Genomic DNA, 22,903 nt, shown 5'->3' on the forward strand with positions numbered 1-22,903 from the left:
TAGTTGTCCATCTGCTCAACTGGCCCCATGTTCCAGCCTGCCTTTGCAGCCAGGATGAAGAACCTTGAAGCTCCATTCGCTCTTATCAGCGCTGGCGTGTGCCTGTAACTAACTATATAGACATCTTCTTCTTGTCCTCTCGGCCGAAGCGCTGCAAATCCTGGTGCTAGGCCTGATTTGACAGACTTTGAAAGTCAATCCCACAGAGCCAACACAATGAACCAGAGAACACAAGCAAAGGCGGCATTGCTGGTCGCGTCATTTTCTTGCTGGTGTCTGTGTTGAATCTCCCGTAGTGTATACAAGCATAAGGCCGAGTTGATGTATGTACATGTACACTGTTGGTTATAGGAAACTAAAAAGAAAAATGTTGAAAAAATCACAGTCTTTGTCCCTTTGGACTGCATGGAAGTCTGACTGGACAACATAGGCACTGCTGTGAGAACGCAGATATGGTGGGATTATTCTATGCAGCCTAGAGATGCTTGGTACCATATGGATACGAGTACTACTTGCATAGGTGGTTACGGGTATGAAGGTATGTATGTACTATGTATGCAGACCCCGTACAAAGCAGATACTTGAGATCTCTATGTACATACATACATATGTATGTATGTGTCTGTACAATCACACATGTATGTACACACAGATGCCTTCAACACCGAGACATGCTCCAAGCAAGTCCTTGACCAGTTACTTGCCTGCACAAACAAACATGTATGTACCCTGCGGGAAAGGCGGAAAGGCACTTCTCGCCATCGGCGGGATGAACAGGGCGCATGCTATGAAGGGAAGATCTCTGTCAGTGCATTCAAGGCAACACAAGAAGGCTGGCCACTTGGACACAGCATCAACATCATAGTTAATTGCTTTTGTCTCTTTTTTTTTCTCCTCTTCTCTCCCTCCCTTGTCATCTCCCTCTTCGACGTCAACGCCATTGCCCTCTTACCCTCATCATCCATGTTCCTTGACGCGGGAGCATTACTGACCATATCCTTGTTCAATCAGAACGACCATTGCTTTGAGTTCTGATTGCCAACCTCAAAGTCGATCTTGATATTGTTGGTAGTATTGTGTTTCAAAGCGCCGCCTCACAGCGTAACTCGAGCATCTTATTCATCGGCCCGCATAGTTGTACAGCTAACTTGTGAATTGAGTAGGCGTCAGCTTTCTCTTGACCTTGGGCTCTCCGAGCAGCGATGAAGAATACCACCGGCTCGCTTAATACCCTGAAGAAGGCTGAGAGCATACACTTGTAGTTAATTATAACTAACTTGCAACTCTCATTTGGCCTTATCGTGCCATGAAATACACGTCGATCAAATCAGTGCACCGCAGACTGGCAGCCTCACACAAAGACAGGTGTCGATATGATTGCATCCAATGAGATGTATTCCAACTCATAAGCACAGAGGAGTGGGCGCGGGCCAGAGCAGAGGTCCAATTTGTTTCCCACCGTAAGCAGTGTTACCATCCCAAGTCAAGTGGACAAGTAGTGACTAACACTACCACCATTTGCACCATTTCTACCACCCTACTCCGCTATAGTTTAAGTCCCTGTCCTGTGATAGCAGCAGCGGGGCTCATTATGGGTATACAGAGACAAATATCAGTACTACCTACATACACACATCACATATTCACAGAGCAAACAAGGAGAATGAAAGAATGAAAAAGGCAGACATGTCTGTGCCCTTCTTGTCGTCCGTCTTGGCTCTGCAAGTCCGGCCAGCCCACGCCTTTACTCTCAGCCCAGCCCACGTCTCGTCTGGGGTCAGGGCTCTGGCTGTGCTTGTCGATAGAAAGCTGAATTCCTTCTATGGCACCCCCCCCCCCCCCCCTTCCAGTGGCCGCCCATCTCCAGGGTAGTGGCGACTACCGCTGTGAGAGGAGAGGTGCAGGTCTAGTCAATTATTAGATCCCCTGCTGCTGTCTATGGCCTCTTATGCATGGAGGTGGATTGCCTGCAAAAGCTCAATGCGCAAATGCGAGATCACAGAGGAAAGAAAACTTGGACTCGCAGTGTGCAGTTCAACTGACAAAAAAAAAGGACCCGCCAACTCGCCGCCATATCGTCAGTCAAGTTCGAGTTCGAGTTCGAGTCCGAGTCCGACTCGAGACAAGATTCCTACGGCCCGCGAATGGTCACTATTCTCTCACAAAGTAGCAGACAATCACCGTCACAATGGTTAGGTGCTAGCAAACAAAGGACGGACACGTTGTTTAACTACTCACAAAGCCTTGTTCTGTTCTGCCTCAGCCACGGTTGCTTTGTTCCCGTCAGACCATCCCATCACATCTCCCAGCTGAGGTGCCTCTTGACCAGGTTACCTGTAGTTATAGTTAGTTAACTTAACGGGAAAAAGAATTGTGCCATCACACTTGAAAACAATACGCGGCCTGTAAGTTGCGTGCGCTTGATCTGCCAAGCAAGAAACAAATATCGAACTCGCGAATTATAGTAGCATCCAAGTTTCCGTATCGCGTGAAACGCTAATGTGAATACCACCCGAGCCATGTGTATAAGCTGACTGAATTGAAATTCTTTACGATTAAGATGAAAAGAGAAAAAAAAAAAGACATGCGCTGCCATAACCATGAATCGAACATGGGTCACGTCGGATTACTGAGGACTTGAGAACCACAACGACGTATTCTAACCACTAAACTATTATGGCCTACGATGATTGGCTGGTCAACTATTAGATCCTATACATATTTATTAGGGTTAGGGTTGATAAGCAAATCGACAAGGAAAAGAATTGCTGTCGAACGTCCAGATTTAACTAGATAACTACGCACAACTAACTGTGCACACTTGAAATTGGTTTTATGCTGGCTCATGTTTCTCTTTGCCATGCATTTTGGTAGCATTGTTTCTTTGTTAGTTTTCTGTTGATTTCGCCTGGCTTATGATTATGAGCATGCACTAAGTCCTTCACTCTAGGAGCCCTCTTGAGAGCACATCATCGAGACTGACATGCCACATCAGAGAAGTAATTTCATATTTTCTTTTAAAATAGATCAACCAATGCCATGAAGAAAGATCTCGGCTCTTATATACAGCAGCTGAAATGCAAAGAAACTTCGTTTCCCTAAAGAAAACCAAAAAGCAAAAAGCATTTGGAATCAAGCCGTTCTGAGGATTACAGACGCGAGGCAGGCTTAGATTTTGCCGACTCGGCATGAAGAAATGCAGTGAAAATCTTGTCGATGCTCCCTCCCCTTCCCTCTTGAAGAGCCGTAGAAAGCGAGGCCAGGGCCAGCTAGCTAACTCGTTACATAAATGACAAGAATAAATGACCAGCCCAACCTCGCGGCAATTAGCAGCCAGCCAGTCCCGCGACGCATCTAGCCTGCTCCGGCCACCAATACGGCTGGTGGCTTGCGTGCTTGTGGCGTGTGAGCCTTCTGGGACTGCTTCTTGCTGGTCTCTTTTGTGCTTCTATTTTTTTTTCATGTTTTCTGCGTGATTCTCCGGCTTGGACGGAATTATCTGGTCTGATCCAGGCGACCTTGCGAGGTTGCACATGTCGCTCTCATTGGCTGCAAGACAGATGAAAGGGCATTGTGTAAGCCAGATTAGCGCCATGGCAGCTTTTTTTTTCTTCTTTGGATCATGACATGTGCAGTGAGACTGACTGCTCTCACCATTGTCGATAGCTATATATAGGACATGAAGATGGATGCATTTATTAATGTAGTTGACCATATTTCTTGTTTGGGTGTTTTGCAGGTCTAGTTGGAGGAGACAGGATGAACTCGTTGGGAAAGGATCCCCTGTCAAGCAATATAGCGCTAGAGTCGGTTGGTCCCGTGTAGCTGTACATTCTCGTTACTATGGATGTATAGATGGGCGTTGTTGGTTGTCCACATGTCTCCCCGTAACCATGCCGTCCCGTCCTTGAGCAAGTCTGGTTGTGAGTATTCCGGCCTATCGCGGTTATGACAGAAATCTGCGTATTGCTTATGTCTCTCATGTCAAGTCTGCCTTGCCTCGTCTGCAACATCTACGTGTATTCTTTTTCTCTCTTGACATCATTGTGCTTGTACCGTCTTTGCCCTCTTTCTCTCGTTCGCTTCCTTCTTAGCTCCCTGTAGCCTTTGTTACCCTTGTATCCCTACTGACAACCCACCATCGGCTTCTAACTGGCTGTAATTCAACTGTAGAGGGATTTGCTCTAATAAACCAGCCCGTTAGCCCAATGCAAGACAAACAGGTCGAGAAAGACATGGAACCCGTTGTTTGGCCGTCGGCTTTGGGGCAGTGCTGGGTTTTGTATGGAAGTCATTATCATAGGACAATTGGGAGAAGCAACAATGCCAACCAATTTGCCACATTGACTATATGCTTCAGGTCTTGGGCCCAGTCATACTTGAGAGAATAAAGGCCGTTCATTGTCTCTTCATATAGGCCTGGCCCTACACATGTGGAATAGCATTGTGTCTCAACCACTTAGTTAACCATCACATTACTGACTTATCAAGTCCATCATTAGGGTTACACATAGCCCACCAACCACTAAGACCTTGGCCAAGTTGACAGGCCATACCTTGATTGATAGAAACATCTTCGACGAGGGCCCCCGAACCCCATGTTTTACATAACAGATAGTAACTAAACGACACACAGACAATGGCACATGGGTGGAAATAGTATCATTCAGCACATGTGCAGCATGCTACAGGCAGTTCAATTATACACATAACTAGTTATATGGTATATCACGCTCTTCTTAAGCAGCGGAACAAGACACCGACTATCCGCGAGAGTAAACAAGGAAACAAAACAAAAAAGAAACACAGACTAGCCGGAGCTTGGGTCAAAACCCCGAGGCTGCAGCGGTTGTTGTTCCTGTTCTTTTTTCTCAACTTGATTTGGCTCGCATGCTGGCTGGGCCGTGTACGTGCGGGCTGCGTCTGGCGCTTGAGCCCTACGAAGGAATGGCGATGACAGGAGAGATGGGGCTGACGATTAGACTGACATGTTGCTTAGATATCACATCAAGAGTCTGGAGTCTGGAGTCTTTTTTCATCCTGGAGTGCTACTTTTCTTTCTTGACACATAGGTCTGGCCCACGACCAATTCTCACCAGCCGCACAAGGGAGCCAGAGACAAGACAAGACAGGGAACGATGTCGGTAGTCACTACAGCAGACTGGGTCTGTTCTTTTTCGAGTCTATTTTTCTTCTACAGGCCAGCAGACGACCGAGACAGACAGACTGACAGTAAGTCAAAAGGGCTCAGTGGCGCTTCTAAATATAGATTTTCAAGTGAAGCGGGCACTTCTTTGCGTTAGACAGCAGACTCTGTACACAGTTGCAGTAGGCATTTCCTCCTTTCTAAGTGCATACATAGTGCATTTGGCCTTGCACTAGGACCATGGTAGCTGCTGAAGTTCAAGTGCTGAGCCAGTAGGCAAAGAACCCGGTTCAACTAAGCGCCGGGATTGCAGCTGGCCGTGGAATTCTCTTTCCCCTCTTCCCAACAGCCAACCTGCGTCTGACTGACCTAAAGGGCCGTCTAAGAAAAGAAACACTTATCCCGTGCGTGCCAGCTTGTGGCCGCCGCTGCCGACCGCTGGGCTGATGCAAGTTCGGCCTACAGCCAACAGAGTCAGAGTATAAGGCCGTCGTTGTGACCGGCCCCATTTAGTCATGGCAGTGTCCTGTCTCTTTTCTTCTTCTATCCGCCGCTCCCCACGCTCTCATTCTTTCTCTTTTGTCTTGCTGTTCTTCAAGAGCACTTGGCTCTTGTTTACGCACTTCTCCCGTCCGTTCTTCCTCCCTCCCTCACCCTTACTCTTTGCGCAAGCCGGCCTTGCTATCTCCTCCGCCCCCTCCTAATACACTGCAGTGCAGTCCTACGCATTCTATTCGCTCTCTTTCGTGCCCTTCGTTATTTGAGGCCAATGCCATTGTCCTTTGCCTTCCCCGCTGGCTAATATCATCATCGGCTCGCCTCGGTTTCGCAAGTGACCACTAAGAGCTCACCATTTGGTGTTTTTCAACTTGGAGCTCTGCGAGCCACATACTCATTGCTCTCCTTTTTTATTTCTTTCTTTATTTTATACTGCTGATATTTTTCTCTAATCTACCCGCCTTTGCTTCTCCCCGGCCACGTCTTCTCATTTGTTCTTCTGCCATTTGCCTGCAATAAACCCAAAAAAGACGCTGGGATTTCGATCCTTTCTTTTTCGTCTTTTCTATCTGCTTTGCTGCTGATCTCTCGACTTAGACTCACAGGCAGTGTGACCATCTCGAGGTAGCTTCGACCCAGTCGTCCAGAGTGAACTTGTGTATTCAAGTGCAAATATAGAGTGAGTTTCTCCCTCCCCTGTCCCCCCGCCAGCACATCTCAACACGGTCTCGATGGGAACACCTACAGTCCACCCCTCCCCTCCCCTTCTGCCCACTACCTTCAGGACCCTGCCATTGAGTGCTGCACTGGTGCTTGTGGGCACGGTGTGGAAAGGCTCGGAACTTTACTGTCCGCTTTTCCTGGAGACCCCTGCCACCGCATCCTTCTGGCTTGTTGTACACACACCCTCACGCACATGCAAAGACACTTTCTCTATCAACCTCAACTTGCGGTTGGACAAGGTTCTTTTTCTTTTCTCTTTTTTTTTTCCTTCCACAGTCTCTACCCGTCTCTCTTATACGTTCGTTAGTTGCTAAAATGTCTTTTGCAGAACCCCAAGCTGAGCATACAAATGGCGACGCTATCCCCCAACCACCATCACCACCATCACCACCACGTTTTCCTGCACGCTGACAAGATGCGTTCTACACCGGCATCCTCCAAACCAGTCAAGTCTTCTTCCCCCTCCCCCTCACTGTCATCTTCTACTCCCCCTCCTGCTGCTGCCTCAGCCATGGCTGTTGCGCCGGCTTCCCTTCCCGCAAAGGCCAAAGCCGCAAAGTCATCGTCCACTGGTGCTAGCGGCAAGGCCAAGACCCAGATGCACCGCCGGTCAAGAACAGGTAAGAGACCCCTTTGTTTGATCTTCTGCCCTTTGTTGAGCCTCTTGTGTACCAAGATGATTCCGCTGTCTCTTGCTGCAGCTCCCGGCTAATACTCGCTCTGTTCCCTTTTCTTATAGGCTGCTACACTTGCAGATTGCGGCGCAAGAAGTGCGATGAAGGCACGCCTCTTTGCACTGCTTGCAAACATCTGGGCTTGGTGTGTGAATACAAGCGACCTACCTGGTGGAGTAATAACGACATGCGCCGCAGACAAAAAGAGGATATCAAGATCATCATCAAGCGCAAGAAGCTTTCCGAAAAGGCCTCGCGGCCAATGCAAGACTCTTCCTTGTCAATGTCCATGTCTATGGCCATGTCTATGGCAATTCCTCTGCCCGTCCAGCTTCCTCTGCCTACCGGGTCTCCTCCCCTCCTCAGCCATTCAGTGCCCACCAGCACATACTCGGACTCTCTGGATCGCGACCGCTCATCAAGTATCGACTCCCAGTTCAGTGCCCCCGAGCCTGGGGACGTCACTGCCGGGCCTATGCACATGACTGGCTTTCCCAATGCCGGCTTCAGCAGCCCACCAGACTTTGTTGTTTTTGGTAACCAGTCTGGGAATGCCTACTGCAGCCCGGAGATGATCTTTGAGGCCGGTGCGCCTTATCCTCCTTACGAGGTGGACATCAAGACCGAGCGTCAGATGTTTGTAGACGATGTTCCCACTCTGCGCGAGTCAACTGTGTCAACCTTCCGCAATTTTGATACGCCGCCGCTAGTCGGCAACGTGATAGGTGCGGATTGGGATCCGACACAGCAGGTTTTCGCCGAGTCTTCTGGCGGTAGATTGTCTGAAAATCTGGGCGAGGATGAGCTGAACTGCAACCTTTTCAACTTTGACAGCGAGATGAGTAGCATCCCAGCCCAGACCAGCTGCAGTACACTGGCTATCGAGGTCGAGCTGGATGAGAACGACCAAGTGCTACTGGACCACTTTATCAAGGCTGTCTTGCCCACAATATTTCCTGCACTTAACAGCAGCCAATCTGCATCTGCTACGGATCTTATTCTTCCGGCGCTGCAGAGCAACAAGTGCTACCTGCATTGCTGTCTCTCTATCGCCGCGCAGCACCTCAAGGCTACACAGGGCTCAAATCCCGAGCTGGACGACGCCATTAATAACCACCTGTGCCAGACTGTGTCCATGCTGTGCCGGGCACTTTCGGAAGACGAGGCCCACAGTGAGGTCCTCGATGTGACGCTGGCGCTCACACTCTTCCAGTGCGTGGTTGGAACTATCGACGAGTCTTCCAGCCACATTCCGTGGCACCAGCATGTACAAGCTGCCATCAGCGTGGTCTCCAAGCTAGGTCTTCCTTCTCTGGCCCCGGCTCCCATGGCCGAGACGAAGAACCATAACCAGCAAATAAAGTCTGAGGAGCAAGGTGCTTCTTCCACTCCTTCTTTCCCTCCTGAACTCACCCCCTCATCCTCTTCCCCTTCTGGCCTCTCCCCCTTCAACACAACGCTGCTGTCGTGGATCGACATTCTCGGCGCCACCATGAAGGGAGCTGCTCCTACTTTTGCCCACACATACCGTGAAAAGCATTTGGCCCACCCCGCGTCGTCGCTTGGCCTCCGCGACCTTATGGGCTGCGAGGACCGCGTCATGTACCTCATCAACGAGATCGCCTGCCTAGAAGATCTCAAGAGCAAGGGCATGAACGACATTGTCATCTGCCAGCACGTGCACGCGCTCGGCGACGAGATCACTATGACCGAGCATGCTGACGGCAGTGCCGCCACGCCCAAATCGCCGTACACGGCGTCGGGATCCCTGTCACCGCAGCAGCTATCGCACAACATCACTGCCGCCTTCCGCCTGGCCGCCCGCATCTACCTGTGCAGCCTGGTCCCGGGCTTCGCGCCTAGCCAGTCGTCGTGCATCGGGCTGGTTGAGAAGCTAAATAACGTGCTGCAGTTCATCCCGCCGGGCTATGACCGCAGCCTGGCCTGGGTGTACCTGGTCGGCGGGTCTGTAGCGCTGCCGCAGAGCTCGTTCCGCGCTGCCTTTGAGGAGCGCATTGCCGCCATGGGTGACCAGGCCCGCCTCGGTGCCATCAGCCAGGTTGTTGTCATCCTACGCGAGGTCTGGGACCAGACCGAGGCTGCCATGCTGGTCCAGGCACAGTCTGCCGCTAGCGGCACCTGCGGGCCGCACGGTTCTCAGGCTCTGCCCTACATCCACTGGCGGGATGTGATGAACGCAAAAGGCTGGGACCTGCTCATCATGTAAATTGGTGCGTCGTTGACGCGGGCAGCTGCTCTTTTCTATTCGCTTCGACCGTTATTCTAGAACGCATCTCTTCCACTTTTTCGTCAGTGACAGGATGCTTCTGGAACAAAGGCTCTTTCCCTTGTTGCGATTTCCTTTTCTCTCTTTGGTCTGATTTTACTCTGGCGTTCTCTGGCTATATACCACTCACGGCTGTTTGTGTTTCTCGTTCTCTTGTCCTTCTTTTTCTTAATTAGACGGCATCAACTCAAAGGCATGTCCCGAGACATTACCAGTTGCTCTTCCCATTTTCCATCTGGTGGACAAACTATGAGCGTTGTTCTTTCTTTTGCTGGCCATCTTCTTTTTCTCTCTATTCCCCTTTTCCGGTTTTAACTCACGAGGTCTACGAAGTTCTACGGATCTCAAAGGTCTTTTCTAGTATGCTTTTTTTGTGGGAAGGGAGTTACTGGGCTTGGGCTGGAGTCGGCGTTTTTTCCCATTTATTTTTCAAGTTCACCAGGTTTGGCTGGATGGATAGAATTAAAGTTTCATGTTTTCATAGTTGGGGGGTTTTCTTGGGAGAGTGTTTCTTTCATGGCAAAATCTGTTGGTTTATGCTTAGTTGGTTAACTCAAAGTAAACAAAAATTACGTTACTTCTGGTACATTCATTTATTGAAAGTATTTCCTCTGTGATATCTGTTGAATAGGATGTAAACCTTTCTCGCGAGTCCTCGTAACGGCCTCCCTCCGTCGCATCGTTTCAAAGGCAGCTCCACAACAACGACTTGCCACTTCCTATTGGTCGCCCCAGAACATATCTGCTGCAAGTTAAAGACCACTCTCTTGTTCGCCTTGACCCAATTGCATCTATACGGCCATACAGTTCCTTCACGCCCTTTCTAAAGTGCATGAGGCCCTTCTTACTGGCCGTCGCCTGCAGCCTATAGCAGCTCTTGATATTACTCGAAGCTCCACACAGTGGACATGTACAAACCATGTGGTTGTATACTTTTTTCCCATTGTTGGTGTTTAAACACAGAAAAATCAGCCATAAGCGCAGAGTACTTGTCCCTCTTCCTTTTTTCTCTCATGTTGCTTTCCAGAAACGAACTTCCGGGCCAATCGCCGAAGAGAAGTGCAGACATGCAGGGGAATAACGAAAACAAGAGAAGGGAGCGATGTAGTGTAAGCTGCGAAGAACGAGCCGAGGCGTTTTTTAAAGGAGGAATGGGAGGAGGGAAACTGAGGGCGCTATATGCAGTTGCAAAGTCAAAGATGTTTGAGGTGGCCGGCAGAACAAGACTATTGTGAGGCATCAATGACGTAATGTTCGCGATCTTGTTTTTTTCCTCTTTTTTTTCTTCTTTTCTTTATTGAGGAATGTTGAGTTGGGTCACGTGTTTTTCCCCGCATGGCCCACTTATTTGTGCACTTTATCTTCCGACCTATTGCCCGTTTTTTGCTTCTACTTGAATACATATAAAATATACCTCGAAATTACAGCCTCCGGCTATCAAAGAAGACAGCGTATCTGTGTGCATGTAAATCGTACCCTGATGCCCGGAGCTGGTACCTAGACCACGTGATGCCTTTTCTCCCGAATAATCCTAGATACCGCGCCAAACCATAGCAACCCAAATTCGTGGCTTTTCCACGCCTCCCAAAACAACACCGATTCACGACACTCGCGCCAGCGCCAACTTGCCACGAAACTTTGGCTCTTTACCATTTCCGTATCTATCGCCTACTCGAAATGTCTTCTGCAACGATTTGGTGCTCGATATGCAGAGCTAACCGCAACGCAGAGGACTTTAGCCGTTTCCAGAACGGCGCGCCTCGCAAAACTTACAAGCGTCACGAAAAGAAGCGCAAGGCTACGGGCAATCTCGATTCGTGGGACGGGTTTATCAAGGAGTTGAAAGAGTGGAATCGTCCAGTACTAATAATCGTCGTTTCACGCCTCCGACTTTTCCTGAAAACATCTGCTAACGCAAACTATAGGGTTAAGCGGAGGAGCTCGATCTCAAGAAGCAGTTCGCCATAGAGTCTCTTCCTGTCACTTTTGAGACCCAGTCCCCCGACACTGCCTCAACAAGCGAATCGATAAAGAAGCTTGTCGACATTTTTCTGGCGGAATGTGGCTTCCGTTACCAGCATTCGGGAGTTGATGATCGGATCACGCCACCGCTGTATACCTATATTTACTGTCAGGGCATGGATCAACCCGAAAGTTCAACAGCGGCGAATACCCCTGGCGCCAAAAAGAGAAAACGGTTTCCATGCCAGGGCTGGCTGAAGTTGCGCCCTTTGGCAACTCAACGTTTGAACATAGAGTTGAGCCTTTTCTACCTAAGACCTTACAGGCCGAAACGTGGAAATCATGAAAGTTGCTACGACTCCGACGATTGTTCTTGTTCTTCAGTTTCCAACGACGAAGACTCTCTTGACGATGATGACGACTTTGACGATGATGACGATGAGTGGGCGAGCATCTCTAGTGGTGACTTTGATGATGTTTCATCTAAACTCAAGGCTACAGTTGATTACATGAAGGAAGCCATCAAAATTGCGGAAGGCCAAGCTGAGATGCACAACACAAAATTCATGAAAGTCTTCATCAAGACTCATGCTCAAGAACGGGTTCTCGTGAAGGAAATACGAATGATTGGAAGGTTGGGAAAAATGCGTGCAGGTTGATATCCTCACAATCACCTTGCCAGCCGGTCCTATGCCCAAGACTCTTGATGGCGAATCTTTTGTTCTTCATGTTTGCCTGTCATATGCCAAGAATCCTTCGCGGATAGACATGGCGACAATGACAATTAATTCCACGTTATCGACAACGAAGTCATGGGCAAGTCCGCAGATCTTGAGTCTGTTTAACACGTCTTTGTATCCTGCTGTTTCCCCAGCAATGACATCAATAAGACACAAAAAGCCAACTCCAGCAATTCCAGATGCTTGAATTGGCTGGTTGACACCGCATGTCATGTGGTGGGAGGGAGACTTCGTTCGTGATAGCATATATAATGTGAATATACAGGTTTCTACAGGCAATGGTTTCGTGGTAGCCCACAAGAAAGGTAAAGTTGTCACGTGCGTTCAAGAATCAAACATGACCATCGCATTTCATGACGTCCTTTTGATGATGGATTCTTTATTACCCTATCTACTCGCGAGCATGACGTCCTTCTAGCTCCTGATTTGATTTGATTGTCTTTATTTTACCTGTCTACTCGCGAGGTATTCTCGACATACGACAGGGGACTAAAACTAGTACCAAGAAATACATACAGAAGCTAAAGAACCAAAAACCCAGAATCATGCATACAGAAAATCCCCACAGCACGAAGTATAATGACGAAAGGTCCCCCGACCGTCCAGCGCAGTCCTTCTAGCTCCATAGGCCCCTCTGAACGTTTTCTCGGTACCAAGATGGGACGAGATTGATTGATTGATTCTTTATTTACCTGTCTACTCGCGAGGTATTCTCGGCATACGACAGGGGACTACAAGTAGTACCAGAAATTACATACAGAAACAGAAACCTAAAATCCAAACCATGCATACAGAAACCCCCCGCACAAAGTGTAATGACTAAAGTGTGTCCACCCGCCCAGCCCAGAGGCTGTCCTTTGCTTGTGTGGCCCCAAACCTGGCCCAGAGTCCTGGCCTCGCCGCTGATGCAGACCAAACATAAAAACAAAAACAAAGGAAACAACAAAGGGAAGTACAAATAAAGAGAGAAACAAGTAGGAAAAAGGAGGTGATGGCAGCGCAAACGCGCTAAGGGGGAGACCCCGAGGGTACGCCGTCTCCAGGTGGCAGAGGGAGTGCGGGAGGGGCCGCGTCTTGCGCCCGCGTGTCCGGCCTCATGCGGCGGTGAGCCAACAGGGCCGTGGGGGCTTTGGCTGCTTTGGCGGCCAGCCAGCAGGCTCCGCGCTTGGTACCGATCAACTTCTGAAAGAAGCTGCTGGACACCCGCTGTGGGTTGTGGTGGCAAACCCAGATGTGCTCCGGGCTCGTGTCGGCTCCGCAGAGGGGACAGGAGAGCACGGCGTCCTCGTGCTCGAAACGGCGGTGATAGGCCGCAAAGTCGCCGTGTCCTGACAAAGCTGTCAGCACCGCGCGGGCGAGGTTGCGATCGGTCTCGTCAAGGAGACTTGTCCAAGCCTTCTTCGGGGCCTGCACCGGGCGGCGCAGGTGAGGTCTGGAGTTGCGACCCTCTGCCTCCCACCAGGCGCGAAATGCGGTAGTGACCCGGGCGCGGAATTCACTGCGTGCCCAGGAGAGTGACATGCCAGTCCTTGTGGTGATTATGTCTGCACCCCACCTGGCTTGTCTGTCGGCGAGCTCGTTGCCCACGACATCGGAGTGGCCTGGAACCCAGATCGCTTCCACCTTAATGGCTCCATCTGGCCACGGTCTTGGCCGCGGATGGTTGGCGTCGGGACGTAACCAGTCCGCGCAAATTGTTTGGGCTCTCCGAAGGTGTTCCTCGGAGGTTCCGGGCTTGACGTCCCGGGACGTGAGTCTACTCACCGCTGCCATGTTGTCTGAACAGATCCAGACTTTGCGGCACCGCGGTTTGTCCCGCAGGTCGACGGCGGTTATGGCCTCGGCAAGATGGGACGAGAGAGGCGGTATTTCTGAAATACGGCACAGAATGGTGAGTTGATATGGGTCACGTGATCATGTTCACGATGGTCAAAAAGACATGTTCTCACCAACCGGAGTCGATCCGGTGACCTTTCGATCGCAATTCTTTCAAGTTACAGTCGAACGTGATAACCAACTACACCATGGTGAGTGACGACAGTGGTTGACCACTGCGCATGGCTTGTTAGAAAAATGCGCCGCTATTAGGGTTTATAAGGCCTTTTTTTTACACATGACGTCAAAAAGGCGAAATATAGAAGCACCGGTGGCATGGAAGGCTACGGCCGAAAAGCAGAACCGAGCCAGCGTGGACAGAGTCCTCGCGGCAAGGTCGGGGCACGGAGATTTGGACAAGTACCACGTCCGCTTCAGGCACGACACGCCGTTGGGGTGTGAGAGATGCGGGGCCAAGAAAGTCAACCCACACGTTTAGACATGCAAAGGCCTACAGAAAAGATACAGCAGGTCATGGGTAGAGCGTCTATTGAAGACGGCACGAGGGGCAAAGACGTTGGCCGAGAGAGTCGACAAACTGGCACAGAGGGGCCCCGGGCGGCAACGCCTCATCAACCAAGCATAGGCCGGCAGAAAGACCGAGCCATTTTCTACCTTTTCCTTTGTCTAGTTTTGTGTATTTCGTTGTTTGTTTTACTTGGGACCTTTGGGGTGACTTTAGGGTCGCTCTGGAGGCTGCGAGCCTCCGTGTTCCAGGTGTTGTTCTCTTCGTTCAGGTGTAGACCTGCTCTTTTCAAGTTATATTATACTCTTTTCACAGGTGGACTAGCCGCCTGTTGATGCCCATTCGACTAGTGAACCCTGGCACACGGCGTAAAAATAAACAACAACAACAACGACGTCATAAAGAGTCGGTGTCTACAGTTTCTTCGGAGCTGGGAGACTACGGTCACCAAGGCAGTCCGAATCGGGGGATCCCGGCAGCCGGTTAAGCCGCTGCCAGGTTGCTATGACCTGCCTCGTCATCTTATGAGTGTTTGGCAAACACTCGATTGATGTGAAATAGATGAAATGAAATGAAAAGAATGACGTCAAAAAGATTGCAAGGGAGGCTTTGCACGTCCATTTCTGCTGCGGCTTCTAGTATCAATCACTAGAGAAGACCGTCAGATACTGCTTTCTGGAATATTCCGTTGTAATACTGTTGAAAAAGGGTTAGTTAGTTATTAGGTAGACGTCAAGGATGTTATTTCTGTGTCGTTGTGTAGATCACATCTAAAGCCAGCGTTGAAGTGGGTTTCTCTCGTTCCCACCAGTGATTAGGAACTTGACTTCAGCAATATTTCTAATATCCGTTATTCTAATGTCCGTTAGCACGTCGAGGCCAGCGCGTTTCAGAATGTATAAATAGACAATATTGAGTCTGAGAGTCTTTTCTGTCCACAAGTTATCCTTGTGCTTACTTTTGAAGTATACAGGTGCCCCAATGAAACGAGTCGAGTGTTTGTTTTACAAGAACTATGAAAGCATAGTTAGGCAAAAGCAATCGACAGGAATATATTACTGGTCCTTGGTAGGAAATACAATATTGTTTAGAAGAAAGCACCCATCGATAAACATACATACCTTTGCGGTACAAAAAGAGCCAGGCTACACGTCTGTCCGGCCATCGAAGTATGGTTGCATCTGTCGTTTCTATTGTTCCCCCACACACTCATTCTTCGTTGTGTAAACACGACATCTAGTTATCGGATCGAGTTTGTTGTTGCACCAAGTCAATCTTCTAAATTTGGCGCATACCCCACAACAACAAGCGCCACTTTAGACGGGCTGATTATGGTCCTGTCTTACCTTGGCCGCGGTTTCCAATCCAAGGCTTGTGCGCCGCCGGCTTGACGCCGTGACTCGGGCTTCATGCGCCTTGTGGGCATCGTTGGGCTTAGAAGATGCTGACAAGCAGGCTGCTGAGTCTTGGACGCCTGTGCCATTTTCTTTGCCGGCATTTGAGTTTTGGATTTGTGGGTAACTATGTCATTGTCTTGGCTAGCTAGGTGTAAATAAGTTCGGGCTAAGCATCGCCGTCATATTGAAGAATGTTGCTTCAAAGAGCCGGATGTCGTGACAAAAGGGGTTAAATCCTGGGGGACCACTTTAGAGTATCGCGGTCAATCTACAGCAGGTCGAGTCCGGCTCAGCATCGTGATAAAAGGCAGGAGTGTCTGCACTCTTCTGTCGGATACCTTCTACTTCTCTTCCACATCTCATCAACGGCGCACCCCTTCTTTCTTTCTTTTCAGTTATAGCATTGATTGCATGACTCTTGTTAGTCAACACTTGTTCTACTTTTCTACTTCTTTCATTCTTTTTGGCAGTTCAAGTTGCAACTTGATCTCATTCGTTTACTTTGTATAAATTCATTCTTTCTCATTGCATTCAACCATATTATCTTGACTCATCTTTCACTACTTACGTAGATCTTTGTTCTTACTCTCTTTTAACAACCTTCCTCACCATGAAGCTGTCTCTCTTTTCCGCCCCTCTGCTTCTTGCCACTACGGTAGCAGCCCAGACTTTACCTCTCCGCGTCATCAGCTTCAACATCCGCTACGATGCCAGCGACCGCCAGGACGGAGAAAAGCGCTGGGATCACTTCCTCTGCGGCGTGAACTCTAACGACTGTCGCCGTCATCTTTTGACCAAGCAGCTCAAGAGCGCTGCTGGTGGAGCCCCTCAGGGCGGTGCCGCTGTTGTTGGTCTTCAGGAGGTTCTCGAAGGCCAGCTTGAGAATATCCTTGAAGACCTCGAAGCCCCCTGGAAGCATGCCGGTGTGGGCCGCGATGACGGCAAGGGCAAGGGCGAGTTCACTCCCATTCTGTACCGCTCTGATGTGCTTGAGCTCGTGCACAGCGAAGTCAAGTGGCTCTCAGAGACACCCAATGAGCCCTCTACAGCCTGGGGTGCTAAGACTAAGCGTATCGTGACTCTGGCCGTCTTCAGACACATTGAAACTGGCCACCAGTTCATCCACGCCAACACCCATCTTGACAATGTCAGCTCCGAAGCTCGTAGCAAGGGAATCCAAGCTGTCGTTGATCACATCAAGGCTCTTCGGGGAACCTACGGACCTCTCGACGTTTCCCTCACTGGTGATTTCAACTCTGCTCCTGGAGGCGATGCCTACAAGGCACTCTCGGACACTGGCTTCCTGGCTGACAGCTACAACCTTGCCAATCCCACTGCCCACGTTGGTACCCTTGGCAACACCTTCACTGGCTTCAAAAGCGGCCTGGCTACCAGCCGTATTGACTTTGTCTGGCTGGGCGGCACTGGCACCCAGGAGCAGCCTTTCACTGTTACTCGCTACGAGATTTTGGACAACTTTGTTGACGAGACCTTCATTAGCGACCATAGACTTGTGTCCGTCGATGTCGAGGTTAAGATTTAAACCAGGGAAGGTTTTGGCAAATCAGCAAGTTTTAGAAGTTTTATTTCTTGAGATAGCTGGTATATCACGCGGACACAGGTACACATGTACATGGCTGTCGCATCTATGTAGTTATACATTTACTTTCGTCCGTTGAGTTGAAATTCTTTGTTAAACTGTCTACTGGTGAGAGATTCTCAACATACTTGCTTGACTTAGACCAAGCTACAAACATAAAAAGCATCACACGGCCTGCCGGTTCGCCTGCTGGCGTGTCTCCGACCTCCTTGTCAACGTAGAAAAAAAAAGGAAGCCAAAAAACAAGATCATCAAAAAGATTTACTAACGCAGTGTTGACACCGTCATCCAAGCAGTAACTTGAGCCCTGAACAGCAAAAGATGGAACCGAGGCCCATGCCAGAGTCGAACTGGCGTCTTTGGAAGACTCTGATTGATGTAATCAAAATCCAACGTCATAACCACTAAACTAATGGGCCGTCGCTTGACGATTTTCGGCAAATGGCGTAGATCTGTTTGTAATCATGAAGGCTTTGCGGTTAACCCTTACTGTCAAACACTTGCCATTTGCCTCAATACCAACATCTTTTCGCCTCGAAAAATTTGATTTCAACTGCTTTTTTAGCTAGCAAATCCGAGAAGCACCTGGTATGGTTTTTCACCCGCTCAACGACTCGGGTTTTTCCATGCCACGCTGGTTGTGATGGTCGACCTTGTGTCTGGCCACGTTTCTCAGTCGAACGAATGTCGGTGGGGATGGTTAACTCTTTGTGGGGGTTAGGGTTTATCTGTGGAAAATGTTTTTTTTTTCTTTTCTTTTTTTCTTTTGTACTTGTGTTTCTTGCTGCTGATTGCGGAGTGTGGACCACTGGTTCTTCGGGGCTTGGGGATGGTGCGCCATCCCGAACACACAGAAACTATGCGGCGTGTCGAGCGGAGGACTTTAAATTTTCGTCCGGTAACCAATCCGGCGTCGTTTGATCTTAGTGATTTTGGTAGACGTTAAATATAGTCAAGTCAAGTCAAGCAAATCCGAGAAGCCACCGCTTTGGCCCAAATCCTGAAATCGCGGCCAAAATGGGCGACGGTGCCATTTGAACCTTCAAAGATGCCTAGATCAAAAATGAGGCTGACAAGAGAAAGAAGTGGGAGAAGGCGCTGGCGGATACTCTGAAGCGGTGGTGCGAGACAGACGGAGGAGCGGACGCCGCGATCGCGGGACTAGTCCCTACACATTTGATATCCAACAAAACTCGCGACAACAGCACAAAGTCGGCCACAAAGGAGACCCCGGGAAAGCCGAGACAAGACACGCCTGCTAAAAACGGGACAACGACGACGTTCACCGACGAGAGACGTGGCCCAGCGACGGGACCGACTAGCGGCCCAAAGATGAGCATCCCGGCATGGTCACAGGTCGTCAAGAGGGGGGTTAAAGAACCGGCGCCTCAGCCAGAGCCCAAGCCCAGAAGTGCACGAGCTCCTCGCGAGTAGACAGGCTAATAAAGACTTTCAAATAAGAAGCGCACGAGCGCCGAAAATAAAGTATTCGTGGAGCTCCCGGAAAGATCCCAATTTCGGGAACTCAGCCCGATTGCCACAACTAGATGCCTCAATGAGTGAGACCCCAAAAAGTTGAAGGGAAGCCCCAACCACGTGGTGCTCATGGGAAAAACACGTCCGGTCTCGTACCCGTCCAGACGTCCCCGGGCCCGCGGCCACTCCTAAAAAACCACCGCGGAGGAGCCAACCGGGGGGAACACCGGCGATGAAGCCTCGAGAAAGAGAAGAAGGGTCGTCTCCCCCCACGGAATACGAGACAACGGTGACCATGAAATGGACGTCACAGAACCCTCCGCCAATAACGACGACGCGACGACGACCGCCCCCGCGAAAGACGCAGAGAAGTCTGGGGCCCCCCAAGCCAAGAACAAGGATGATGTCGCCACTTCCCCGGCCGACACGATGGAGACCCGGGAAGAATAACTATGATGGAGGGCCCTACAGAGCCAACAAGGAAGCAGAGTGTCAGAATAGCGCAGGTTAACGTGCAGAAGGTAGCGCCATCACACGCAACCGCATTACAACAGGCATATACTTTGGGAGCAGATATCATTGCCATCCAGGAACCCTGGGTGGGCAAAGATAAAAAAGCCAACAAAACACAGACGCACCATCAATACGACCTGGTGGCACCGATGACGACATGGGACCCAAGACCAAGGTCCTTATTGTACGTGAGGAAGGGACTACGATTTGAGTGCAGATCACTTGGAGAGGAGCACCCTGACGTTATGAAAGTGATGATTCGATCTGGAAATACGACAATCCAGATAATAAACATATACAACGCAGGCAGAGGGTCTGTTAGAACGAACAAAGCGGTCCTACGACTTTTAGAGACTCACATATCCAACCCTAGTCTGATAGTCGGAGACTTCAACCTCCACCATCGGGCATGGGCAGAGCGAAGAAAAGCTAGTACGAGAAGGAGACCAGAGAGATCAACGACACGAGGAAGATTTTCGAAGCAGCCAACTGGGCCCATAGACAGGCCAAGCAACGCACCCCTCCACTCAAGAAGCCCAAAGGGGAGATGCTGTCAGACATCAGGGACAAGTGCGAGCTCCTCTTGGACGTGCATGCGCCGACAAGACGAGAAGACGATGAAGCACTGAGACCACTCAAAAAAGACGGGAGAAGGGTCTAGGATCCCACAGCTGGGCATCTTCCTACCCAAGGTTCACTGGTCTCTCCGATTTTCTACATGCTCTTCATGGCCCCGCTATATAGCTCCTTTCCGGGAGCCAGGGGCTATGCAGACGACGGATGTGTCCTGTGGGCTTCACCAGATCCAAGAACCAATCCACAGGGTTTGGCTCTCCTTTTGGAACGGCCTACAATTGGTCTGGGGAAATACGGGGATCCTGCACCTGACGAAGAAAAAAAGGGCAGGGAATCCCCCCGTGAAGCTACCGGATGGGAACACTATAGAGGCTACGCCGCAAGGCAGCACTCTCCGCTGACTCGGCCTAGAGCTGGACAAGAAGCTAGCGTTCACCCACACCGCGACAAGACGATTTAGAAGATCGAAACCGCAGTTATCAGGTTATGACTCCTAGCAGGATGCCACAAGGAAGCCTCCAGGTCTTGACTTGGCTTTATTTAGCGTGACTAAACCAAAAAGAAAAGTACGGGAGAAGGGGCCCCCAGGTCCCGTCTAAAGTACCAGAAAATACATAGCCAATATATCTCTTTCTTAGCCATCACCTGCGCGCCCGAACCTGAATTTCTTCTACCGCAAAAGATTTGATTTGATTATCTTTAATTTACCTGTCTAGTTTTGAATTGAAAGTCTTTATTAACCTGTCTACTCGCGAGGGATTCTCGACATACGACAGGGGACTATTTCTAGTACCAGGAAAAATACATAACAGAAGCAAAAACCAAAACCTAAAACCATGCATACAGAAACCCCACAATCCAAAGTATAATGACAGGAGGTCTCCCACCTGCCCAGCGCAGAGGCTGTCCTTCGTCCGCGTGGTCCAAACAAGACCCAGAGTCCTGGCCTCACCGCCGATGTAGTGATAAAAATATTTGTGCAAAATAAGAAAAAAAAAAAGGGGGGTTGGCGGCGTATTCACGCCAGAGGGTTGGCAGCGCGGTTGCGCGAAAAAAGATTGGGCCCCAGATGCTAAGCTGCCCCGGGCAGGGTCGGACCAGGCGGTGGAGGGTCGGGCGGAGGGCGAACTGGGGAGTCCCCTTCCTGCGGGTCCGTTCCCGTTACCGCACGGCGGTGTGCTAGAAGCACCGGAGGACTCTTGGCCGCTTTAGATGCCAGCCAGATGGCTCCACTCTTGGTGGCTATGAGCTTCTGGAAGAAGCCCTTAGCCATCCGTTGAGGGTTGCGGGGGCAGGTCCAGATGTGCTCCGGGGTGGTCTCAGCGTCGCAGAGGGGGCAGGTTAGCACTGCGTTCAAGTGATTGAAACGGCGGTGGTAGTCTGCGTAGTCTCCGTGACCAGAAAGTGCTGTCAGGACAGCGCGGGCGAGCTTGCGCTCAGTGTCGTCAAGAAGGTTTTTCCAGGCCTTCTTAGGAGCCTCGAGAGGTCGGCTCAGGTGAGGTCTGTTGGCACAACCTTCATTCGACCACCAGGTGCGAAACTCGGTGGTGACGCGGGCGCGGAAATGGCTGCGGGCCCAGGAAAGGGACATTCCTACGGGCGTGTAGGCCCTCTCGGCGCCTATCTTGGCTTGTCGGTCCGCGAGCTCGTTGCCCCAGACGTCGGAGTGTCCCGGGACCCAAATCACTTCCACAGCGGGGGCACCATCTGGCCACGGTCTAGGACCTGGGTGGTCAGGGCTTTGGCCAATCCAGTCGGCGCAAATCGTTTGGGCCCTCCGGAGAAGCTCTTCGGAGGTTCCGGGCTTCGCGCCCCATGTCGTGAGGCGGTACACCGCGGCGAGGTTGTCGGAGCAGACCCAGCTTTTACCTGTCTACTGGCGAGGTATTCTCGACATTCTACCGCAAAAGAATTGACTTCACTTGGCTGAATCTTGGGTCTGTCAGACGTCTCAGGCTACCTCAGTTCCTATTCAACTTGACTTGACTTGACTTGACTTTATTTTACGTGACTAAGCTACATGAAAAGCATTACACGGCCCGCCGTGAGGCGGACACAGATCCTAGCAGATCTGCTAGTCATGAGAAAACCCTAGAAATCGGGGCTTTTCAACCCCCGCGCGAGCGTAGGATATCTAGTGGGTGGAATTCTGCATGTGTGGTACAAGGAAACAAGTAACAAAAGAAAAAAAAAAAAAAACGGAAAGTATACAGAAACGAACGCAGTAAAGCACATGGTAGCAAAAGAAAAGACAGAACAGAAGCAAAACAAAAAACGAAAACCATATCTTCGAAAGATGGCGTCGCAGACAAAGGAAATATGTGAGAAGGTGGTGTGGATTTATTCAGCCTGCGTGGCGCTGGGCATCAACTTCTTTGCGAGAGCGCGGAAGCCCTTCTCGGAGACGATCAGCTTCTGAATGAATCTTTCTTGGAAAGGTCTAGCGACATGGGCGCAGGTCCATGCGTGAAAGGCAGACTTCTCCTCGTTGCAGTCTGGGCAGAGTAGTTCGGCGTCTTCGTGAGCAAAGCGGCGGTGGTACTGGGCGAAGTCCCCATGAGCGGATCTCGCACTCAGCACACGACCAACCGTCTGTCGTCCGAAGCTTTTATACTCGTGCTTCCAGAGTTTGGGCGCATCTAACTGGTGTGTCAGGTGGGAGGGCTTCTTCTGGGTGTTCCACCACTTGTCAGAGCCTTCCTGGAGCCATGTTTTGCGCCACCGCTGGGCCCGGGCAAGCGACATAAACTCTGTCTCTGTGTGGTCCCTGGCAGCGCCTCCTTTTGCGCGTTCGTCAGCCGCTTCGTTTCCCTGTACCCCCATGTGACCAGGGACCCAGTGTACGTAGGCGGTACAGCCGGGCCTGTGGTTGATTGATTGATTCTTTATTTACCTGTCTACTCGCGAGGTATTCTCGGCATACGACAGGGGACTACAAGTAGTACCAGAAATTACATACAGAAACAGAAA

At 50.3% G+C, this 22,903-nt stretch overlaps 5 protein-coding genes across 5 annotated transcripts; 3 read left to right on the forward strand and 2 right to left on the reverse strand.

Moving 5' to 3' along the window:
- Positions 1 to 6,716: 6,716 nt before the first annotated feature.
- On the forward strand, positions 6,717 to 9,268 carry BROUX77_000414 (uncharacterized protein; the record flags this gene model as incomplete). Its single annotated transcript, XM_073748867.1, has 2 exons — positions 6,717 to 6,987; positions 7,107 to 9,268. 2 exons carry the CDS (start codon positions 6,717 to 6,719, stop codon positions 9,266 to 9,268), a joined length of 2,433 nt encoding a protein of 810 aa, XP_073608651.1.
- A 1,737-nt stretch (positions 9,269 to 11,005) lies between these two features.
- Positions 11,006 to 11,949, forward strand: BROUX77_000415 (uncharacterized protein; the record flags this gene model as incomplete). The annotated part of the gene is made up of 2 exons (XM_073748878.1): positions 11,006 to 11,183; positions 11,261 to 11,949. 2 exons carry the CDS (start codon positions 11,006 to 11,008, stop codon positions 11,947 to 11,949), a joined length of 867 nt encoding a protein of 288 aa, XP_073608652.1.
- A 1,089-nt stretch (positions 11,950 to 13,038) lies between these two features.
- On the reverse strand, positions 13,039 to 13,803 carry BROUX77_000416 (uncharacterized protein; the record flags this gene model as incomplete). Its single annotated transcript, XM_073748889.1, has 1 exon — positions 13,039 to 13,803. One exon carries the CDS (start codon positions 13,801 to 13,803, stop codon positions 13,039 to 13,041), a length of 765 nt encoding a protein of 254 aa, XP_073608653.1.
- Positions 13,804 to 16,378: 2,575 nt separating this feature from the next.
- On the forward strand, positions 16,379 to 17,311 carry BROUX77_000417 (uncharacterized protein; the record flags this gene model as incomplete). The annotated part of the gene is made up of 1 exon (XM_073748900.1): positions 16,379 to 17,311. One exon carries the CDS (start codon positions 16,379 to 16,381, stop codon positions 17,309 to 17,311), a length of 933 nt encoding a protein of 310 aa, XP_073608654.1.
- Positions 17,312 to 21,005: 3,694 nt separating this feature from the next.
- On the reverse strand, positions 21,006 to 22,756 carry BROUX77_000418 (uncharacterized protein; the record flags this gene model as incomplete). Its single annotated transcript, XM_073748911.1, has 2 exons — positions 21,006 to 21,795; positions 22,305 to 22,756. 2 exons carry the CDS (start codon positions 22,754 to 22,756, stop codon positions 21,006 to 21,008), a joined length of 1,242 nt encoding a protein of 413 aa, XP_073608655.1.
- Positions 22,757 to 22,903: the final 147 nt, after the last annotated feature.

This window comes from Berkeleyomyces rouxiae (assembly GCF_048999995.1).
Source record: "Berkeleyomyces rouxiae strain 22BRR77 chromosome Unknown BrBRR77_ptg000001l, whole genome shotgun sequence".
NCBI classification, from domain to species: domain Eukaryota; kingdom Fungi; phylum Ascomycota; class Sordariomycetes; order Microascales; family Ceratocystidaceae; genus Berkeleyomyces; species Berkeleyomyces rouxiae.